General features: G+C 37.6%; 1 protein-coding gene across 1 annotated transcript in view; it reads right to left on the bottom strand.

Moving 5' to 3' along the window:
* The window catches only part of LOC113888438 (multidrug resistance-associated protein 4-like), a 131,040-nt gene that overhangs the window by 2,002 nt on the left and 104,283 nt on the right, over nucleotides 1-24,755 (bottom strand). The window contains exons 27-31 of the mRNA XM_027535566.1: nucleotides 21,755-21,910; nucleotides 16,576-16,665; nucleotides 8,572-8,744; nucleotides 7,940-8,045; nucleotides 3,932-4,066 (exon numbers count right to left, since the gene is read on the bottom strand). Of these exons, the coding sequence (XP_027391367.1) occupies nucleotides 3,932-4,066; nucleotides 7,940-8,045; nucleotides 8,572-8,744; nucleotides 16,576-16,665; nucleotides 21,755-21,910 (660 nt within the window). The remainder of the gene's footprint in view (nucleotides 1-3,931; nucleotides 4,067-7,939; nucleotides 8,046-8,571; nucleotides 8,745-16,575; nucleotides 16,666-21,754; nucleotides 21,911-24,755) is intronic.

Raw genomic sequence — 24,755 nt, 5'->3', positions numbered from 1 at the left:
ACCCCAAGCACACTGGAAGCTGTGCTCTGCAACGAGAGAAGCCAACTCAATGAGGACCCCGAGCACCCTGGAACCTGTGCTCTGCAACGAGAGAAGCCACCACAATGAGAACCCCGAGCACCCTGGAACCTGTGCTCTGCAACAAGAGAAGCCACCGCAATGAGAACCCCGAGCACCCTGGAACCTGTGCTCTGCAACGAGAGAAGCCACCACAATGAGAACCCCGAGCACCCTGGAACCTGTGCTCTGCAACAAGAGAAGCCACTGCAATGAGAACCCCGAGCACCCTGAAGAAGCCCATAGTCCACACTTGCCACAACTAGAAAATGCATGCACACATCAACAAAGACACAATGCAGCCAAAAATAAGTAAACAAAATTTTAAAAGTTGACATTCTGACAGCTTGTTCTCTTAAGAGGATTAAGCACATGCAGAAATAATGCCAAGAAGATACTCAACTGGGATGGGAATCAGGATAAGTATTTTGTTATGTCTTTCCATAGAGGTGACCTGAGCCAGTGGCAGGACTGAAATCCAACACTGATGTTCTGTCACCCTGTGAACCTGGGTGATGGTCCAGCCTTGGCTACCATGTGACAGAAGGAGCAGTGTTCTCAGACTTGACACAGAACGCAGTATCTAGGGCAGCCCTCAGCCTCCCCCAGTAATTGCCCCTCTGTGATCCCTGGACCAGGTGACCTTGGGTGAGCCCTGGACCCAATCTCCAAATCTATGATATGGATAAAAATGGACCATCATGAGATTAAGCAAAATCATACATGTGAGAACAATGTACAATAAATTATAAAGAACTAGACAAATGTAACTTACCATTAATATTGTTAGAGTAGGTGCAGGATTACTAGACCAGGAATACAAGATTTCTAGTTCTATGACCTATGTTTACTTCTGCATGTATGTTACACTTGATTTAAAACATTCATTGAAATAAAAGGTTTTTAATTCTGTATCTGTTGCAAACTTAGCTTAACACCAGTTATATATTAGTACATAGGGCCATCTGCCTTCTAAGGGGTCTTAGTTTCCTCACCTGTAAAATGAGGGTGTTGAATCGTATTATCTTATATGGACCTATCTAAAATTCTGTGATTAATTTCCCATTACTCAGATCAGATCAGATCAGTCACTCAGTCGTGTCCGACTCTTTGCGACCCCATGAATCGCAGCACGCCAGGCCTCCCTGTCCATCACCAACTCCCGGAGTTCACTCAGACTCACGTCCATCGAGTCAGTGATGACATCCAGCCATCTCATCCTCTGTCGTCCCCTTCTCCTCCTGCCCCCAATCCCTCCCAGCATCAGAGTCTTTTCCAATGAGTCAACTCTTTGCATGAGGTGGCCAAAGTACTGGAGTTTCAGCTTCAGCATCATTCCTTCCAAAGAAATCCCAGGGCTGATCTCCTTCAGAATGGACTGGTTGGATCTCCTTGCAGTCCAAGGGACTCTCAAGAGTCTTCTCCAACACCACAGTTCAAAAGCATCAATTCTTCAGCACTCAGCCTTCTTCACAGTCCAACTCTCACATCCATACATGACCACAGGAAAAACCATAGCCTTGACTAGATGAACCTTTGTTGGCAAAGTAATGTCTCTGCTTTTGAATATGGTATCTAGGTTGGTCATAACTTTCCTTCCAAGGAGTAAGCGTCTTTTAATTCCATGGCTGCAGTCACCATCTGTAGTGATTTTGGAGCCCAGAAAAATAAAGTCTGACACTGTTTCCCCATCTCTTTCCCATGAAGTGATGGGACCAGATGCCATGATCTTCGTTTTCTGAATGTTGAGCTTTAAGCCAACTTTTTCACTCTCCACTTTCACTTTCATCAAGAGGCTTTTGAGTTCCTTTTCACTTTCTGCCATAAGGGTGGTATCATCTGCATATCTGAGTTTATTGATATTTCTCCCGGCAATCTTGATTCCAGCTTGTGTTTCTTCCAGTCCAGCGTTTCTCATGATGTACTCTGCATATAAGTTAAATAAACAGGGTGACAATATACAGCCTTGACAAAATCATTTTCCTATTTGGAACCAGTCTGTTGTTCCATGTCCAGTTCTAACTGTTGCTTCCTGACCTGCATACAAATTTCTCAAGAGGCAGATCAGGTGTTCTGGTATTCCCATTTCTTTCAGAATTTTCCACAGTTTATTGTGATCCACACAGTCAAAGGCTTTGGCATAGTCAATAAAGCAGAAATAGATGTTTTTCTGGAACTCTCTTGCTTTTTCTATGATCCAGCAGATGTTGGCAATTTGATCTCTGGTTCCTCTGCCTTTTCTAAAACCAGCTTGAACATCAGGAAGTTTACAGTTCACATACTGCTGAAGCCAATGTCTTGATAATATACAATAGTAACAGTTTTTAATAGAAGACTTTGACACATAGGTGAGGACACTTTTCTTTGATGTGAAATACCTAAGCTCAAAAGACCAAAAGGGTTTAGGAGATTCCTGGCTGTTCTGTGACTAGGTTATACAGGGAATCACAAATGACTATCAAATGTTCAGAAGTACGGTTTGACTGGGAGACACACTAGAGTGGTTGAAAGCACTCTGATTTTCAGGCATAAAAATATATATAGGACTCCAAGTGCAGCTACTCTATACCTGCATACAATATAAGTACTTTGAAAAGTTCAGAATACAGACTGTCATCCCTGAACCTAAATTTGAATGACTCTGTCAACCATTCACCCAGTTCTGTGACCCTGTGCAATTTCCTACCCTTTGAACAGTGGAAGGTACAGCTTTTCATTTCTTCATTTATGAGGAGGAAGAATGAGATGAAACAGGAACAGATGGAACTTAGGCTATATTTTAGATAAACTTTTCATAAAGAAGTACTTACATACTGGGACATGTTTTATTTAAGTGATATTTTAAATATTACACAAGTAATTTTATTCTACATACAAGTGAAAATCTGGGAAATGCAGAAAAGTATAAAGAAGGAAATATGACCCATGATTTACTGTCCAGAGATAAAGTTTCAATGGGAAGCTTCATTCCACCCTGAGCCATGCATCTCAAGGGGCAAGAACACCAGACCTTCCCTCCCTCCATCAACCCCACTCCCACCTTGTTCCAGAAAGAATTACAGGAAGCTACATGACATTGGCTAAGTCCTTCAACCAAACCTCAGTTACCACATTTGTAGGACCTGACCATTGTTAGGAAGATGCCACGTGACCTGAATGCTATCCATTGAGAACCCTTCTCACACTCTGTACACTGCTTAGTACTTCACACACGTCATCTCTGAGAAAGTGCTTTGTAAACCTTCAAGCACCATTCTGACTATGGAGTTAGGTATTGTGAGTTCTTGATTTGTCCTGATGACTATTTCATCTTCTAGAAGGTAGAGGAAGCATGGGGGGTAACTGGACCTCAGTCTAAACAACAGAGAATTAGGGAGAAAGGGACAGTATCAGGTAGATATTTTCTCTACAGATTAGAAAACAGAAGAGACCTACACTTTTCCCTGGTAGATCTTAAACCTAAAATATTCCAAAAATTTTTCCTTAAACTCTCAAATTTGCTGGATGTCCCTTGATAGCACTTGTATTACAAATGTGCTGAGCACCAATCAGAATGAAATGTAAAGGTTCTGCAAGATGAAAGTGTTCTATGCTCCATGCGAATCAAAATCCAGAGTCCAAGCGTGTGGGAAGTCCAATCTGCCATCTCTCACTTATTAACATGAGTGAGCACACATCGTGACCCCACCCCACCACTGCTGCGTATTCTCAGATCTGCCTTCCACCTGCCACATGTTATTAAGACCCAGTCATGAAGCTTAGTTTCTGGAAGCTTCTAATTGAAAAGGGCACAAAGTGCTTGTTACCAGACCCCTAGTGTTAAGAGTGAACCCTAGAGACGAACTTTAATCACAACTCTCTGCAGCAGGCTCACCTCTTTTGCTCTTTGAGCGAGAGCAGCAGCCTCAGTCTCGCCCAGTTGTTGTGCCATCTTGTACAATAGACTGTTTTTATTGTGCATCAAAATATGTGGCTTATCATATTCTTCCAGTTTCCCTGAATCCAAGACCTGTTAATCAGCAGAAAAAAATAAAACCCATAGTATACAGTGTTTTGCAATAAAGTATTATAACTCAGACAATATTTTGTAAAGGGACAGGAGGAGAAGAATAGAGAAAATTTATTTGGGTGGTAGACCTGGCTGGTGTTTTAATGGTTTGATTGCCTTGTTCTACTAGGCAGACAAAGGCCTAACGTGACCTTTTATTATAACATTATAGGAAAGAAAGAAAAATGAAAGTTTTCAGCAGTGTGAAATATTTTAAATTCTGCCAAGGGGATTTGGGGTGGTTATCATTAGTCTTTTAGCTCAAACTCTGAGCTTTGAAGGTTATTTATACAGATACACAGAGTTGGGAAATTTCCTGGTTCAAGAAAATCAAACTCAATTTATGTAAAAACCAGGTTAATTTCAGACAAACCAGATGCCAGTGACCTGACAGCAAATTAATTGTCAAGTTGGTTTGATCTGAACAATATTTGGGAAAAAAGTAAATGTCTCCAGAATTTCATTAGGGTTGTAAACTAAAAAATTGCTTGCAGTATCACTAAACAGAGGACATTGCAACCATCAAGCCACCACAACTCTGGGAGTTGGTGATAGACAGGGAGGCTTGGAATGCTGCAATTCATAGGGTCACAAAGAGTCAGACACGACTGAGCGACTGAACTGAACTGAACTGAAGTGGGGCAGAATACCTTGTCTGAGAGGTTAAGATGCTTCTTTAGCTTAACTTTGTAGTTTATTACTCTCAGACTGAAAGACTGGCAAAAGGAGCTGCTACATAGCAGCATTAGCAGAAGTGCTCTATACAGAAGAAATCTCTAGAAATCCAATTTTTTCTTTGAATAAGGCTAAAGAAGCAAGTAAGAAATTGAGCTTCAAATTCTAATGCTCATAGCCCACACATAACCCGGGTTGGTAGCCCAATCTGAACTGCAGAGGATTTGAATCTGTTTTCACAAAATGTCTTTCTTTGCTCCTTTTTTTTTTTTTTTAATTTCTTCAGGGGCCTGTCGTTTGGCCCTTTTGTGCACACTGATGTTCCCCTAGCTGAAAATTAAGAGGGAGAGGAAGAGGCTCTTAACTCTGCCTTTCTATTTATTAGTGACTTTGCGTAATGGTTTTACAGTAGAAAAGAGAGTCTGAAACCACTGGCTTAAATGACATAGCTATAAAAATACTTCTGATGTTAGGTGGTACTTAGTTCTTCATTTAGGTCATATTTAGAGTAACTGTATCTTAATAGAATACACTGAAACTCTAAATGGGAAGCAGGTTGTTTTTTTCCATATCTAGGTTATCACAGTTAATTCCATCCCATGGCATCTAATTGGAAACATTGTCTCATTGTCCAGTTAATTTTTTGTTTACTCCTGTGAATCATTGCTAAGGATGGCTTTCTCAAAAGAGTTCAAGAATAATTGAGTCTGTCACTGTTGCTAAGTCACTTCAGTCGCGTCTGACTCTGTGTGACCCCATAGACGGCAGCCCACCAGGCTCCCCCGTCCCTGGGGTTCTCCAGGCAAGAACACTGGAGTGGGTTGCCAGTCACATCCACATAGTAATTTAAAAGCTCTATAATATGCCGTGTCACTTTAGATGACCCCAATTGTGTAGTTTTACTTAAACATAGCACAATAAAACATAACTACTCTTCTTGATGTTGAAGAAGAAAAAATGCAGTTTTAAAACACAGGTCTCTATCACCTGTGGTAAATTAATCTAAGAAAGGGTAGACAAGGGCAGGGGTATGGCAGGGAGATTCAAGAGAGATTCACTCCTGTGAATCATTGCCATCCTTAGCAATGATTCACAGGAGTAAACAAAAATTAACTGGACAATGAGACAATGTTTCCAATTAGATGCCATGGGATGGAATTAACTGTGATACCTAGATATGGAAAAAACAACCTGCTTCCTGTTTAGAGTTTCAGTGTATTCTATTGATACAGTTACTCTAAATATGACCTAATTCATGTTGATGTATGGCAGAAATGAAACCAATATTGTAAAGCAATTATCCTTCTATTAAAATACATTAATTAAAGAATATATATATATATATATATATATATATAATGGAGAAGACAGTCTCTTCAGCAAGTGGTGCTGGGAAAGCTGGACAGCTACATGAGAATCAATAAAATTTGAATACTCCCACACATCACATACAAAAATAAAATGGTTTAAAGACCTAATATAAGACATGACACCATAAAACTCCTAGAAGACAAATATGAAAGACATTCTCAGACATAAATTGTAGCAATGTTTTCTTAGATCAGTCTCTCAAAGCAAAATAAATAAAAGCAAAAATAAACAAATGGGACCTAATCAAACTTAGAAACTTCTGCACAGAAAAAGAAATCATCGACAAAATGAAAAGACAACCTACAGACTGGGAAAAAATATTTGCAAATGATGCCATCGACAAGGGGTTAACGAAAAGGTAAGGGGTTAATATCTATAGACAGTTCACACAACTCAATTTTCCTTTGAGGGATGATTTTCTTATTTTATAATGCCACATCCTAATGTTTATAAACCAGCAGGGAAAGAACAAAGAAAGAGAGAAGATGAAAATGAGAGAGAGGAGGAATAGAAGGAGGAAGGAAGGAAATAAAGCTAAGGAAGGAAATTATTGGATTATTAAATTACTAAGGAAGAAAGAACCAAAGAAACCTGGAAGATACTAGACAGACATCCAGAAACCAAAACTTGAAGCCTGCTGTGTGTGTAGTCCAGATCTACCGTGTAAGAGAGCTGCTGGTTGTTTATCTGTAGTATCTCAGCCCCCATCCACTTTTCTTTTTCTACTCTCATCTGTGATGCAGGGGCTGGGTTTCTGCAAATCACGTTTCAGAGTACCCTTGGTCTGCTGGCCCACTGTTAGGTTCTGCCAGTAGCTGGCACTCGAGGAACACTGAAAGTGGGAGTCAGAGCCAGTGATCTATCTGGTTTCTGCTCCTCATGCAGCATCACCTCAGCAGTGAGATGTGACTCCAGCTCCCAACTCCTATTAGCACATGGAGAACCAGCCCCATTCTGCTCCCTCACAAATACGACCAGAACCTGGGCAGGGACTTCTCCTTGGAGGTCTGAGCACTGACTCTTTAGAGCTTCTCCTCTGAGTTCTTAGGTCTGGAGATCTCTCCTAGGACATGATAGCTGCTTCCTAAAATTATTACCCCAGTGTTTCATTTTTCTAGCCCTCTGATTTCTATGTAGCAAATTTCCTGTATTAAGTCCTTTCTGTAGAAACACTTTGTTTTTCTCATTAGGCCCTTTCTTCTCATAGACTCACCTCTGACAGCAACAGCTGTGAAATCCTGCAACCTTAGCCAACAACTTCTCAGCAGTCTAAATGAAACGCTAATTTTTTGATTAAGGGAATACAAAAATGCTGAAGCAGTTGTGACTCAGCCAAAATTATGGTGTTCTACCTCTCTGAAATATGAAGTCATAACTTGGATTTGGCATATTTTCAGGGTTGGACATCTTTTAAAAAAATGACAATTTAATAAACTTTTAACTCATTATTGACCAGAGATGCATTGATACATCTTTTGTTACCTGAATGTTACTGACCAGAGATGTTTCAATATTCACTTACATAACAAATCACCAGCCATGGTGTTAGTTTTTGCAAAAATCCCCTGGTCAGTAATGTGTTAATATAAAAATAAGAAATTACTGGATATATTATTTAATAGCACATTCTGAAAGTATAGTTAAGTACTTGAGTTATTGTCAGGAATGAGAGGAGAAACCGAGAAAATTAAATTACTGGAGGTTCCTGTCACATTGTGCAAAGAAGGGTAAGTTGAAGGACTGAGCATAAATGGAAACAACTGAGACTCTGCAAGTGAGGGGTCTTACCATTATCCTGTTACTGTCAACAACGCTGCTCAATCTGTTTGTGATGGTTAGCACAGTGCACCGAACAAGTGTCCCATGGATTATTTTTTGTATTAACTCATCAGTTCTAGAATTAAAGAAGTGAATTTCATTCAGTACTGACTGGAAAAGTTGACTTAAGATTTTAAAATATCATATGATATTTTTATAACGTTTTTATTTATTTTTTTTTAAAAATTATTTATTGTTTTTAATATAAATTTATTTATTTTAATTGGAGGCTAATTACTTTACAATATAATGTTTTTTAAATGGACACTTTAAGGCAAAATCTTGTTCCTAAAAACATAAGTATAAAAGCTCTTAGAAGTTTACTATTTTTCATAAAACAATGGGAAATAGTCTTCCCTTAAAATTGCTTGAAAGTATCAGGAACTGGATTTAGGAATCTAGCTCTCTCAGGATGCCTCATAATAACATTAACACCATATAACATGTCTTGGTTTCTTCTTTTGTTTCCTGGAATTAATATTAACAAGAGATACATTTAAGGGAATGAGAGCTCTTAGAAATTTTTCTTAGCATCACTAAAAGATTTCCATTTACCACATTTCAATCTTGGATACCAGGTTTTTTAGATCTCAGCTCATTACCTTGGATCCACGTTTGATGTGGCTTCATCCATAATCAGTATCCTACTTTTCCTGAGAATAGCCCTGGCAAGGCACAACAGCTGTCTCTGTCCAACACTCAAGTTTGATCCTGATTCTGCTAATTCAGTATCCATTTTACCAGGAAGACCTTGGATGGTTTCTTTAAGTTGTACCTGTGGATACAGAAAGAACGTTTTCCTAAACAAACTACTACTGAATAGATAAGCCTCCTGGGCTTCCCTTGTGACTCAGCTGGTAAAGAACCCACCTGCAATGCTGGAGACCTGGGTAATCCCTGGTTGGGAAAATCTCCTGCAGAAAGGAAAGGCTACCCACTCCAGTATTCTGACCTGGAGAATTCCGTGGACTGTATTGTCCATGGAGTCGCAAAGAATCAGACACGACTGAGCAACTTTCACTTTCACTTAGACATTAGAGCTTTGAAGTCCTTACGACTTCTTATGTACATGTACAGCCAGATAATGGAGAGAGCTATTACCAATTGGTGTTCACTGAGAAAGATGGTAGAGTCTAGTTAGGACAGAAAGATTTCAGTGTCCCTTACATTTTGTGGAAGCTTCTTCTCAAAAAGAAAGGCTAGTGTGGGCAGGATCAAGCTCGTGAAATGCCATTAATAGATGGGGAAGTGCTTTTACTAGAGCAGGACAGCAGTAAATGAAGTAAAAGGAGAGCCTGTTCACCCAAATACAAGGCCCGGGTAAATGGACAGGTGATCTGTCACCACTGCAAGGACTGAACCACGTGGTTCCTGATGTACAGGCTATTGACACTCAGATTTCTGTATCTTGGTTTCCTGTGTGATGAGACATACTTGCATCCTAACAGAGACACTATCAATGTTGAACATTTAACTGCATGCTCCCAGTTTGGACATAACAGACCATGTTCCTAATTGTATATATCCTAGTATCTAAGGTGTTTTGCCCTTCCAACAAAAGCAACACATCAATGATTCATTTCCAGAGTATTATCTACTGTACTCTTTTAGCCTTTGAGTGATAAAGTGCTCACTCATATGAGTTCCTACTCATGTTATATCTGTAGAGCTGCCCTTGCTTTTTAGGTGCCCCAATTGGCACTAATTTCTGATAAGCCTTCTTCAGTTGACCATCAGCTGGCTATTATTCAACATATGAAAAATGTATTTTTGGCATATTCTGAAAAATAACCAAGATGAATTGGGCTCCATTCTTAGGACTGTCTTCTTTTTGAATGTCCATATTTGCCAAGAGTGAAGGAGGACATAGATTAAGGGAATTTAAAAACTTCTTTAAAAAGTATATTTTTCTTTTAATGGAAGTTCTTAAAGAAGAAAACATATTGGTGCCCTCCACTCACTTGCAGGTCAACTCTATGAGTTTGGGTCTGCAGGTTCCATTTAGAATCTTTTAAAAACCAATGACTTGGGTTTTTAGTTCACTTGAAAATTGACCTCACTGCTTTAGTGACAACTCTTAGAGTGAGGAATCATCCCATCATTCTGTTTCTCCAGAAATTATTTATTTATGACATTTGTATGTTTTTCCATGAAAGATGTGGTAGTTTTTCTTTTTAAAAGTCATAAAGAAACAATTCCTAGAGAAATAAAGTGGTGGAATGATTTCTTGCTCTAAGACATATCAACAAAGTAAAGGGTCAATTCCAGAAGCAATACATGGAAACTACTCGCTTCACTTTGTGAAATGAACTCGTGTTTATTGCTTTTCACAGAAAGCTCCAAATGTAGTTTAAATAAAGTAGATCTTAGTGTTGTCTACCACTTCCACTACCTCATCATTTTCAGAATTGTGAGGGTACTAAATTTTGGCTGGTACAGATGAATTAAGTTTGGGCCAAGTACTAAGGTAGCTTTTGACAGGATTTGTCTCCCAGTTAACATTTCCTCTCTGTCCATGGAACAACGTGTTCTAAAATTCTGGAGTAATTTTAGTACCTGAGATCTTCACAGATCTTCACAGATCTTGAGCTGGGGAACAAATAGAAAAATAATTTTCCAGTACTTCCAGTTTTTTTTTTTTTTTTTTAAGACACCATGCTATCACCATTAAATATACCCTGTGGTTTCAAGATCAGTGGATCATTCTATCTTTATCTTTGACTGTTAATATACTCACTTCTTCTCTTCTAGAATTTCACTGTAGAAAGACTCACAAATTTAAATGAAATCAGGAGTGCACAACTTCTCAAATAGAAGGTGAAGTAGTCAGCCTGATTTAGGAAAATAAAATCCCCATGTTGTTGGAAAGCAGGGTGGGTGTGTAAAGACTGGGTGCTGACATCCTTCAGAAATCAGAATTACTGGCAGGAAATCATCAGGCCTCCAAATCTGCTTGCTCACAGTCAAAGTTCATCTGTATATTTCAGAGCTATCCTTGGAAGAATGACACTAAATGACAAATGCATCAATTCAAAACAACATGGACAACTGGTCATTTGGATTTGTGTAAAAAACAAACAAACAAAAAACAATTTTTTTAAAAGAAATAAGCCACACTTCGAACCCAAAACAATAAAGTAAATGGCAATGGGATCATACTTATCAGTAATTACCTTAAACGTAAATGGGTTGAATGCCCCAACAAAAAGACAAAGACTGGCTGAATGGATACAAAAACAAGACCCCTACATATGTTGTCTACAAGAGACCCACCTCAAAACAGGGGACACATACAGACTGAAAGGGAAGGGCTGGAAAAAGATGTTCCATGCAAATAGGGACCAAAAGAAAGCTGGAGTAGCAATACTCATATCAGATAAAATAGACTTTAAAACAAAGGCTGTGAAAAGAGACAAAGAAGGTCACTACATAACGATCAAAGGATCAATCCAAGAAGAAGATATAACAATTATAAATATATATGCACCCAACACAGGAGCACCGCAGTATGTAAGACAAATGCTAACAAGGATGAAAGGAGAAATTAACAATAACACAATAATAGTGGGAGACTTTAATACCCCTCTCACACCTATGGACAGATCAACTAAACAGAAAATTAACAAGGAAACACAAACTTTAAATGATATAATAGGCCAGTTAGACCTAATTGATATCTATAGGACATTTCATCCCAAAACAATGAATTTCACCTTTTTCTCAAGTGCACATGGAACCTTCTCTAGGATAGATCACATCATGGGCCATAAAGCTAGCCTTGGTAAATTCAAAAAAATTGAAATCATTCCAAGCATCTTTTCTGACCACAATGCAGTAAGATTAGATCTCAATTACAGGAGAAAAACTATTAAAAATTCCAACATATGGAGGCTGAACAACACGCTGCTGAATAACCAACAAATCACAGAAGAAATCAAAAAAGAAATCAAAATTTGCATAGAAACGAATGAAAATGAAAACACAACAAAACCTGTGGGACAGGGTAAAAGCAGTCCTAAGGGGAAAGTTCATAGCAATACAGGCACACCTCAAGAAACAAGAAAAAAGTCAAATAAATAACCTAACTCTACACCTAAAGCAACTAGAAAAGGAAGAAATGAAGAACCCCAGGGTTAGTAGAAGGAAAGAAATCTTAAAAATTAGAGCAGAAATAAATGCAAAAGAAACAAAAGGACCATAGCAAAAATCAACAAAACCAAAAGCTGGTTCTTTGAAAGGATAAATAAAATTGACAAACCATTAGCCAGACTCACCAAGAAACAAAGGGAGAAAAATCAAATCAATAAAATTAGAAATGAAAATGGAGAGATCACAACAGACAACACAGAAATACAAAGGATCATAAGTGACTACTATCAACAATTATATGCCATTAAAATGGACAACGAGGAAGAAATGGACAAATTCTTGGAAAAGTACAACTTTCCAAAACTGGACCAGGAAGAAATAGAAAATCTTAACAGACCCATTACAAGCACGGAAATTGAAACTGTAATCAAAAATCTTCCAGCAAACAAAAGCCCAGGTCCAGACGGCTTCACAGCTGAATTCTACCAAAAATTTAGAGAAGAGCTAACACCTATCCTGCTCAAACTCTTCCAGAAAATTGCAAAGGAAGGTAAACTTCCAAACTCATTCTATGAGGCTACCATCACCCTAATACCAAAACCTGACAAAGATCCCACAAAAAAAGAAAACTACAGGCCAATATCACTGATGAACATAGATGCAAAAATCCTTAACAAAATTCTAGCAATCAGAATCCAACAACACATTAAAAAGATCATACACCATGACCAAGTGGGCTTTATCCCAGGGATGCAAGGATTCTTCAATATCCGCAAATCAATCAATGTAATACACCACATTAACAAATTGAAAAATAAAAACCATATGATTATCTCAATAGATGCAGAGAAAGCCTTTGACAAAATTCAACATCCATTTATGATAAAAACTCTCCAGAAAGCAGGAATAGAAGGAACATACCTCAACATAATAAAAGCTGTATATGACATACCCACAGCAAACATTATCCTCAATGGTGAAAAATTGAAAGCATTTCCTCTAAAGTCAGGAACAAGACAAGGGTGCCCACTTTCACCATTACTATTCAACATAGTTTTGGAAGTTTTGGCCACAGCAATCAGAGCAGAAAAAGAAATAAAAGGAATCCAAATTGGAAAAGAAGAAGTAAAACTCTCACTATTTGCAGATGACATGATCCTCTACATAGAAAACCCTAAAGACTCCACCAGAAAATTACTAGAACTAATCAATGACTATAGTAAAGTTGCAGGATATAAAATTAACACACAGAAATCCCTTGCATTCCTATACACTAATAATGAGAAAACAGAAAGAGAAATTAAGGAAACAATTCCATTCACCATTGCAACAGAAAGAATAAAATACTTAGGAATATATCTACCTAAAGAAACTAAAGACCTATATATAGAAAACTATAAAACACTGGTGAAAGAAATCAAAGAGGACACTAATAGATGGAGAAATATACCATGTTCATGGACTGGAAGATTCAATATAGTGAAAATGAGTATACTACCCAAAGCAATTTATAGATTCAATGCAATCCCTATCAAGCTACCAACAGTATTCTTCACAGAGCTAGAACAAATAATTTCACAATTTGTATGGAAATACAAAAAACCTCGAATAGCCAAAGCTATCTTGAGAAAGAAGAATGGAACTGGAGGAATCAACCTACCTGACTTCAGGCTCTACTACAAAGCCACAGTTATCAAGACAGTATGGTACTGGCATAAAGACAGACATATAGATCAATGGAACAAAATAGAAAGCCCAGTGATAAATCCATGCACATATGGACACCTTATCTTTGACAAAGGAGGCAAGAATATACAATGGATTAAAGACAATCTCTTTAACAAGTGGTGCTGGGAAATCTGGTCAACCACTTGTAAAAGAATGAAACTAGATCACTTTCTAACACCATACACAAAAATAAACTCAAAATGGATTAAAGAGCTAAACATAAGACCAGAAACTATGAAACTCCTAGAGGAGAACATAGGCAAAACACTCTCTGACATACATCACAGCAGGATCCTCTATGACCCACCTCCCAGAATATTGGAAATAAAAGCAAAAATAAACAAATGGGACCTAATTAACCTTAAAAGTTTCTGCACATCAAAGGAAACTATTAGCAAGGTGAAAAGACAGCCTTCAGAATGGGAGAAAATAATAGCAAATGAAGCAACTGACAAACAACTAATCTCAAAAATATACAAGCAACTGCTACAGCTCAACTCCAGAAAAATAAATGACCCAATCAAAAAATGGGCCCAAGAACTAAATAGACATTTCTCCAAAGAAGACATACAGATGGCTAACAAACATATGAAAAGATGGTCAACATCACTCATTATCAGAGAAATGCAAATCAAAACCACTATGAGGTACCATTTCACACCAGTCAGAATGGCTGCGATCCAAAAGTCTACATATAATAAATGCTGGAGAGGGTGTGGAGAAAAGGGAACCCTCTTACACTGTTGGTGGGAATGCAAACTAGTACAGCCACTATGGAGAACAGTATGGAGATTCCTTAAAATAGAACAGAACTGCCTTATGATCCAGCAATCCCACTGCTGGGCATACACATTGAGGAAACCAGAAGGGAAAGAGACACGTGTACCCCAATGTTCATCGCAGCACTGTTTATAATAGCCAGGACATGGAAGCAATGTAGATGCCCATCAGCAGATGAATGGATAAGAAAGCTTTGGTACATATACACAATGGAGTATTACTCAGCCATTAAAAAGAATATATTTGAATCAGTTCTAATGAGGTGGATGAAACTGGAGCCTATTATACAGAGTGAAGTAAGCCAGAAAGAAAAACACCAATACAGTATACTAATGCATATATATGGTATTTAGAAAGATGGTAACAATAACCCTGTGTACGAGACAGCAAAAGAGACACTGATGTATAGAACAGTCTTATGGACTCTGTGGGAGAGGGAGAGGGTGGGAAGATTTGGGAGAATCGCATTGAAACATGTAAAATATCATGTATGAAACGATTTGCCAGTCCAGGTTCTATGCACGATACTGGATGCTTGGGGCTAGTGCCCTGGGACGACCCAGAGGGATGGTATGGGGAGGGAAGAGGGAGGAGGGTTCGGGATGGGGAACTCATGTATACCTGTGGCGGATTCATTTTGATATTTGGCAAAACTAATACAATTATGTAAAGTTTAAAATACAATTAAAAAAATATTTAATACCAAAAGACTGATTTGGGAGAATGGCAAGACTGATTTGGGAGAATGGCATTAAAACATGTATAATATCATATAAGAAATGAATTGCCAGTCCAGGTTTGATGCAGGATACAGGATGCTTGGGGCTGGTGCACTGGGATGACCCAGAGGGATGGTATGGGGAGAGAGGTGGGAGGAGGGTTCAGGAGTGGGAACACGTGTACACCCGTGGCAGATTCATGTTGATGTATGGCAAAACCAATACAATATTGTAAAGTAATTAGCCTCCAATTAAAAAAAATAAAATATTGAAAAAAATATTTAATACCTATTAAGGGTTACTTTTTAAAAGCAAAAGATTAATCTAGGTCCTATGAAAAATTGGAAAGTCTAACTGTATTTTAGAAGTCTAAATACAGTTTTTGCAGTCAATTTGCAAAACTAGGGCCAGTACACAAAATAATTTGTATCAAAGTATACAAACCAACAGCAAATTAACAAGTCAAAATCCTTTGCATGCAAGGGTGAGGAAATTCACAGAAGTGGACCAAAAGGACATATAATACAAATAACAGAAAATTCTCTAGAAATGAACATATCCATTAAAAAACTTAGCACATCTCCAGGGTCTCTGACCTACATTCATTCTGCAGCATTAAAAGAACCTGATTGTCAATAAGTAACTATCACATTCCAATTATATAATTTACCTTTATAGATACTTTCTTCTTAAACTTCATAGCATTTTATTAGTATGATCTCATTTATCTTTCAGTTAATAATGAAAAACTACTTAGTTGCCTCAACTTAATTGATATTCCTTAAGACCAGAGGAGTAAAGTGAACATTGCAAGGTAATTAAGGTAAATAATTCACTTAGTCACTTAGTAGAATTTGAACCCATAATTATAAATTCTAGTTTAGTGTTGTATTTTAAGACAAGAAAATGTATCTAGTTGATTTGGGTATTAGGGGAAAAGCTAAAATGAAAGCATATGGCATTATCTTGTTGCTTTCCATCACTATTATATACATATTTTAATTTACTCATGTACCCATTTCATCAGTGTTCTCCTAGCAGGTAAACAAAGTCAGTTAAACCAATAAACTCTCCTTAATTACCTGAAAGTGAAAAGTGAAAGTGAAAGTTCCTCATTCGAGTCCAACTCTTTGTGATCCCATGGACTATACAGTCCATGGAATTCTCCAGGCCAGAATACTGGAGTGGGTAGCCTTTCCCTTCTCCAGAGGATCTTCCCAACTCTGCACTACTATAAGTGTACATAATCATATACTGATGCTAACGAGTTAATTTCGTTACAAAAATTACCTCTTCTAAGGCATTCCATAGATCCTCCTCCTTATGCTCTTTAAAGGGATCCAGATTTTTCTTCATTGTTCCAATGAATAAAACTGGTTCCTAAATATCCAAAAACAGGAAATGTTATTACTGTAACATCTTTCATCTTGTTTGTATGCTTACAGAACAGAATTAAAGTGCCAAAAAATATCCCCCTCACAATTCACTATAATCATTAATAATAAGGCTGCAAATGCTTGTTTATAAAATAGCATCTCTAAATTAACCTCCCACTGTAGAAAGTATGCTCCAAAATATCTCTGGACCATTGGACACTAACAAAAGAAAATGTTGAAAAGTGTCACCTTAAGAAGAAGAGAAAGGAAGATTTGATTTTTCAAAACTGCCTTCCTGGTAATGTCTTGCTATTCAGTCACTCAGTCATGTCTGAGTCTTTGTGACCCCACAGACTGCTTCCTACCAATTATCTGCTTTTCCCCCAAATGTGGATGTACTTATTAGAGGAACTTTACATCAAGAAAACTAGATAAACTCATTGTCAATCCTGGTGTGATACTGGGAAATACCAACAGCACAATTAGTTGCAGTTTGTGCCTCAAAGCAAACCCATTAAATTTCCACACATTGGCAATTAAGAATGAACTAGGATATTTTCTCCATCAGTAAAACAGCCTTCTGGGATAGGGACTTTCTCCACAGGTGTGAATGGAATATCTGCACCCATAACAAAGAGAACACCAGCTCCTGGGGTCTGCGGTTCCTCTGTCCATGGAGAGATCTCCTCTGATTCTGTACCAGCTGGTCCCCACGTTCTCTCACCTGTGCATCAGGATGACCTGCCTCACAGAACCTCATTACTAACTGCAAGGCCAGGAGGACCTGAAACCACTGTGACTTGTATCATAATAACATTATTTTAAATAGCTCTTCCTATTCATCTGCTTTGGGAGGAACCACAAGGTAATTACTGTGGAAATATATGCCTTTCTGGGTTTCATGAGAAAATCTTGTACATAAGCCCATGTAGGCCATTTGCATTTTCCTCTGGAAGGCTCTAGTAAGCCATGTCACAAGAATGTGGGCAGCAGAGAAGAGCCCAATAGGCTCATTTCAGTGAAGGGGGCAGGACAAGAGGAGGCATATGTGTGGGAGCAAGAGGAGACCTGACTCTTCCACAGTGCCCGGAACTGCTTGGAATCACCAGCCTCAAAATCCTGCCTGGCCTTGGGGCTAGCTTTTCTTCCTCACTTCACAAAAGCCTGAGAAGAAAGATGAAGAAGACAGACATTTCTTTTCCCTAGTCATGAAGAAGAAGAATACTCAGTGAGCCTCCCTCTCTCTCCCTATTGTCTTTGTTTCAAGTCTGGTGAGAGAGAAATAGATGCAGAATTATATCCCACCAAAAAAGATGTATCCCTGAGCAAAATCCAAAATTAAAAATACATTATAGAGGGAGCTTCATTTGCCCAAAGTTGATTAAGTGGCTGATATACCTCCAACGCACTGAAAATCACCGGTCACATGACATTTCAAAATGATTATTGAATAGCACTGAAAAATATGAGGCACAAATTTAAGGTCTTCCTTAAAACTCTCTAATTTAGAATCAAAGACTGAACAACCATGTAAGCAATGGTAAGAGTTCCTCGTCAAGGGAATAATCATAATTCTACTTTAGATGTTTATAAAAAACTGCCTCTTGTAACTATTACCTTTAAGAGCCTAACATGCAGGCGATTTCCCTTCCTTTTAGCTATTCCCATTAGGTTTACAAAATCATGTAGATGTGGCCACGCAAAGGGCGGAAGGCTGGCCCCCAATATTCCGTCCCCCTCCCCCAAGGGCAGGATTCTGCTTTGGGGTCCAAGATGAGAGATTCTTCAAGGACTGGTTTTTGAGGAGATGAAGGGCCCAAATGAGGCCAGGTTAAGGAAGCAGCTTTGAATCCAGTTGGGAGACATGAGACGGGACTCTGTGTTCAGCAATGACAAGAACATTTCTTTCCTGGTCATGGCTTATCATGACCTGAACAGTTTTACCCTTCATGTTCCTCTCAGAGCAAATTTACATCTACTAAGAGGTCTAAGCTTTGAATTTTCCACCTGGTTTTTCAAGGTACACTCTGTACAGGCATTACCTGAGCTAATCTGTCAGTCTAAAAAGACATATTGGGCAATTATGTGTGTTTATTTAGCAGTATGAGATGGAATAACATAGTTTAGTAAAGCAAGAGTATTTCTCTTTGGTATAATATGCCAAATATATATTTTAAAATCAGTAAAATTTCAGTAAAAAGTTGAATGAAAAGAATGATTCTTTAGGCAGCAATCATACAGGAAAAAAGAAGGTAAAGGTATCTAAATTGAAAGAGAAGAAGTAAAACTGTCACAGTATACAGATGACATGATACTATATATAGAAGACCCTGAAGACCATTACAAAAATTACTAAAACTGATAAATGATTTCCACAAAGTAGCAGGACACAAGATTAACATACAGATACTTGTACATTTCTTCACAGTAACAGTGAAATACCAGAAAGGGAATGTAAATTTAAAAAAAATCCCTTTTAAAATAACATGAAAAAAAGTAATATACTTAGGAAGAAACCTGACCAAGGAGGTGACAGACTTATATGCTGAAGACTAGAAAATATTATAAAAGGAAACTGAAGATGATTCAAAGAAATGGAAATATAGCCAATATTCAAAGAATATGGAATGATTCAAAGTAATGGAAATGATTCAAAGAAATGGAAATATATCCAATATTAAATGCTCTTTAATTATAAGAATTAATATTGCTAAAATGACTATTATCCAAAGCAATCCACAGATTTAAGACAATTGTTAATCAAATTACCTATGACATTTTCCACAGAACTAGAACAAACACTCCTAAAATATATATGGAACCATAAAGACCCATAATTGCCAAAGTAATCCTGAGGAAAAAGAACAAAGTAGGAGGCACAACCTTCCAGACTTTCAGACGATACAGCTACATTTATCAAAATGTCATGATATTGGCATGAAAACAGACACTGTATAAATGGAACAGAAGAGAGATTCCAGAAATAAACCCACACACCTACCACCAACAGTCAATTAATCTTCAACAAAGGAGGCAAGACTATACAATGGGGAAAAGACAGTCTCTTCAGCAAGTGGTGTTGGGAAAGTTCGACAGCCACACGTAAACCAGTGTAGTTAGAACAAAAACCCTTAGACCATATGCAAAAATAAATTTGAAATGGCCTAAAGACTGAAACGAGATATGACACCATAAAACTCTTAGAAGAGAACACAGGCAAAATGTTCTCTGACATAAATCATACCAATGTTTCCTTAGGCCAGTTTCCCAAGGCAATAGAAATAAAAGCAATAATAAATAAATAGGACTAATCGATGTGACAAGCTTTTGTACACCAAAGAAAACCATAAAACAAAAAGACAACCTGTAGAATGGGAGAAAATATTTGCAAATGATGAGACCAACTAGGCTTAATTTACAAAATATACAGACAGTTCATAAAACTCAACAACAAAAAACCAAACAACCCAATCATAACCGGGGCAGAAGACCTAAACAGACATTTTTCTAAAGAAGATATACAGATGACCAACAGACACATGAAAAGATGCTCAACCTTGCTAATTATTAGAGAAATGCAAAACAAATCTACAAAGAGGTGCCACCTCACAAGGGTCAGAATGGCCATCACTGAACAGTCTACAAATAATAAATGTGGAAGAGGGTATGGAGGAAAGGGAACCCTCCTACACTGTTGGTGGGAATGTATTAAGAAGTTGATGCAGCCATTATGAAAAACAGTATGGAAGTTTCAATCCCACTTCTGGTTATATATCTGGTATGTGTGTTAGTCACTCAGTCATGTCTGACTCTTTGCGATCCCATGGACTGTAGCCCACCAGGCTCCTCCATCGATGGAACTCTCCAGGCAAGAAAACTGGAGTGGGTTGCCATACCCTTCTCCAAAGACAAACTATTCCTCAAAAAGACATGGAAACAACCTAAAGTCCACTGACAGATGAATGCATATGGAAGAGGTGGTGCATATATACAATGGAATACTATTCAGCCATAGAAAAGAAGGAAATGCCATTTGCAGCAACATGGATGGACCTAGAGATTGTCATACTAAGTAAAATAAATCAGATAGAGAAAGAGAAATACCACATAATATCACATATATGTGGAATATAAATATGACATATTTACATATGCATATAATCCAGTCTCCAAAATACTCAGTGAAATTTGTACTTGTTTAAGAAACAGAACAAAAGAAAATAGAATCAGAGCCCAGGAAGAGAAGGTCAATTCAATGCCCCACCATCACAGCAACCATATACTAGGTCTACATGAAGCATCCTACATATGCTGATCTATTTATATAGTCCTCAAAGCGGCTCGAGGAGTTGGTACTGTTAGCTGGCTTGCAAGGGAGAGAAAACTGAGGAGCACAGAGATGGAATTCTGTGCCCTGTGTTCTTTCTCACGATACTGTACTGCATCCCTGGTTAATCATTTATTAAGGGTTAAGTTCTGAGTTTCTCTACAGCATCAACACCCTGTAATTCTCAAAGCTCCACAGTTTCAAAGAAAGCCCTCAAAGACAATCACCTCTGAAAAAAGATAGCTTTATTTTCTACAGCAAAATTCCATCTGTAAGACACTTACAATTCATGTTTCCCTACAGGAGCCTCTCAAGTGTTAAACATTTATCATTTTGTTATTAGTATTATGTGGTTATCAGTGGGTAAAACTGTGGCATCTGAAGAAGTGTGAGTGCAGAAATCTGCCTGGGTAAGTTACTAAATCATAGGCTCACAGAAGAGATGAAAAAACAAAAAAACAAACCCTGGTATCTGATGAAAATATCTGTTGAAAACACCTTTTATTTCTTTTTCTGCTCTGATTGCTGTGGATGCAGGTTGATGTATGGCAAAATCAATACAATATTGTAAAGTAAAAAAAAAATAATAATAATAATAAAAAAGATTCATCCATTAAAAAAAAAAGAAAATACCTGCTGCTATGATCTATTGGGGGAAAAGGGATCAACCCTTTAATGCAATTTGAAAAAAAAATTATCAACATAAAAGCAATTGAACTTAGGTGCTTTATAAAAAGAATACATGAAAATGTTCTGACATGCATACCTGAGGTACAACTGACATTTTCTTCCTTAAATCATGAAGTCCAATACTGGTTGTCAAATTTTTATCAATCGAAATTGTACCTTCGAAGTGTGAGAATCTGAAGAGTGCAGCAATGAGGGAACTTTTTCCAGCTCCTGTTTTTCCCACGATGCAAACCTGTAGAGAGATCCAGGAGGGATTAAGAATTAACAACATGCAGCCAACCTAGGAGAAACCCTGGATATTCATGATGAATTTTAAAAGTTCTATATAGAGTAGTCTATAAGTTTGTTAAGCATGGCCCTGTTGGCATTATGGGCCAGGTGATTCATTGTTTGGGGGGTCAGGGGACCTGTCCTGTGTATTATAGGTTGTTTAGCAGTAGCCATGGACTCTATCCACTTGACACCAGACACAACCTCCAAACTGTGACAACTAAAAATGGCAGGTATTCACAAATGTCCCTGGTTGAGACCCCTGGTCCTCAAGAGTTAAAAAAAAAAAAAAACAGAATAAATCTACTGGCCTTGGAAAAGCCAGCAGTCTCCTAAGTGGTCCATAAGAAGTTCACCTTTAAATTAACTTTATTCCTACTCTCTAGGTTTTTTGACCTTGAGAACTACATGGATAATTTTAGAGATATCAACAAGTCAAGTCAGAAGTGTTATACACAAACAAGGACTTATTTTCTCAGGGATCTGTTATTCGAGAATTATTCCTTGACAGAGAAACTAAATCATTTCCTGATGGCAAATATATTAATTATATTCTATCTTGAAAGGAAACATCTTAAAATTATAAAATGCAGGTCTCAGTGTCTTAAAAGACATTGGTCTGTGATTAACAACATTTGCTCTTTATATGGGACCTTTCATTGGAACAGTTCAAAAGGCATTTTATAAACAACTTAATACAACTGTTTCTTGGAAAGATACATGCAAGTTTCAGTCTAGTTATTAAAACCCAAGTAGAGAGAAATTAAGTGCATTAAGAATAAGATTAAGGAATCAATATAATGCAGGTAAAATGCTGGTTAGGAATAAAATTATACTGTAAAAACTGGCTTACAGATGTGTGCATATAAACATGTACTATATAGAAACTGGCTTTTTTTTTTTTTTTTAACCAATGAGCTTGCCCAGCTCCCTTGTGGAAGTTTCCAAGAGATGATTTCATTTCTCTTTCGGAATTTGAAATTGATGAGGGGTGTTAGACATGCTTTCAATGATTTGTAAATTCATTCAGTAATTTTTTTACATCCATGGCTTTATACAAAGAGAACTAAATCTTTCTGAACATTGTAATCAGAACACTGGGAGCTTTTCACATTTGCTCATTTAAATGTCTCAAATGTCTGCAAATTCAATCATAGCATTTCAAAAAAGAATTTTTCTCTATAGAGATTAAATGTAAGAATAGTGAGTTTAGATATTTTTATTATTTTGTAGCCATTTTGTACTTTATGCTATACCCCAATTTATATAACACAGGCCATTTTCTGCTTATAGGCAGGGCCTAGTGTGTATATATATGATTCATGTTCTGTGTACCCACAGACCTTGACCATACTGTGGATTTAGTTCCAGACAACCATAATAATGTGAACATTGCAAAATACAGTAATTCATATTAATTTTTGTTCCTCTTTACATACAAAAGTTATGTTTATTCTATACTGTAGATGACTAATTGGATAATAGAATTGTGTCTGAAAAATAATATACATACCTTAATTTTCAAATACTTAAGTGCTAACCATCATCTGAGCCTTTACTGGGTTGTAACATTAAAGAACACTGACCACTGATCACCATGACAAATATGATAGTAAAGAAAATGTTTGAAATATTGCAAGAATCACCAAAATATGACACAGAGACAGGGAGTGAACTAAGGTTGTAAGAAAAATGACGCAGATGGACTTGCTGGATTCAGGGTTGGCAGAAACATTCAATTCATTAAAAATACACTATCTGTAAAGCGCAATCAAACCAGGTATGTCTGTATTTCTGGGTGCCAAGCTTGGTGCCAAGCCTTGAGGATTCTACTCCTCATGACTCAATCCCTCATTTTAAGGCCTACATTCAGTACCTGAATGCCAGTCTGTATCACCTATTAAAACACAAATTAAAGCAAACACTTTCCTTAATCATAATCAGTGCAAATGAATTTGAAAAGTAAATAAATTCTAACTATACTCTGATAAAAACCATTCTTAAGATGTTGATGTTTTTACTTTCTATACTTGTATGTGGCTGTGTTCATATATTTAAACAGAATGGGATTAACATGAACATACTGTTGTAATCTCTTTTCATTTAGTATTTCATAAAAGTATTTTAATGGCTACATAATATTACAGTGTGTATGATCATTTAACAAACCCCTGATTTCCAGGTAGTTAGATGGTCTCCAATATTTTACTATTATAAATAACTATTTAATATTCTTGAGGCTAAATCTTTGCAAACAACCTCCATAATTTCCTTCAGAGAAATTCTTAGATATGTAATTGACAAGAAACAGGTATGAACATTTTCAGAGGAAGCTGTTATGGAGTGGCAACCTACTTTCTAGAAATAAGATTTTTTTTTTTAGCTATGCCATGTGCCTTGGGGGATCTTAGTTCCCAATATGGAGATCAAACTCTGGGCTCCCAGCAGTGGAGGGGCCAGGTCTTAACCACTGGACCTCCAAGGAATTCCACATGCCATTTTCTACTCCCACTTGTTTCTCTGCACATTCACAAACCTGGGTGTTACAGCTTTGTTTTAATCAACATGAGTCTGATTCCAAAAAGTGGAGTCCCTTTCCCAGAACGTCTTACTGGAGACACAACAGCTATAGGCTCCCCGCCTCCCACATCTGCTGACTCTAGTCCACTTCTCAGGTTAAACTCCCAAAAGCCAGCTCCATCCCCATCACTCCACCCCAGGATGTCTCTTCTATGAAACTTCTCCCACTGACCTCTCCATCCTTCATCTCTACAAGTCGGCTTCCTTGGGGTCCTAGGTAGTTGTGA

Source organism: Bos indicus x Bos taurus, unplaced genomic scaffold, assembly GCF_003369695.1.
Source record: "Bos indicus x Bos taurus breed Angus x Brahman F1 hybrid unplaced genomic scaffold, Bos_hybrid_MaternalHap_v2.0 SuperScaffold_100135, whole genome shotgun sequence".
Lineage (NCBI taxonomy): Eukaryota > Metazoa > Chordata > Mammalia > Artiodactyla > Bovidae > Bos > Bos indicus x Bos taurus.
The sequence above is the reverse complement of the archived record's forward strand: the minus strand, read 5'-3'. Positions and strand labels throughout refer to the sequence as shown.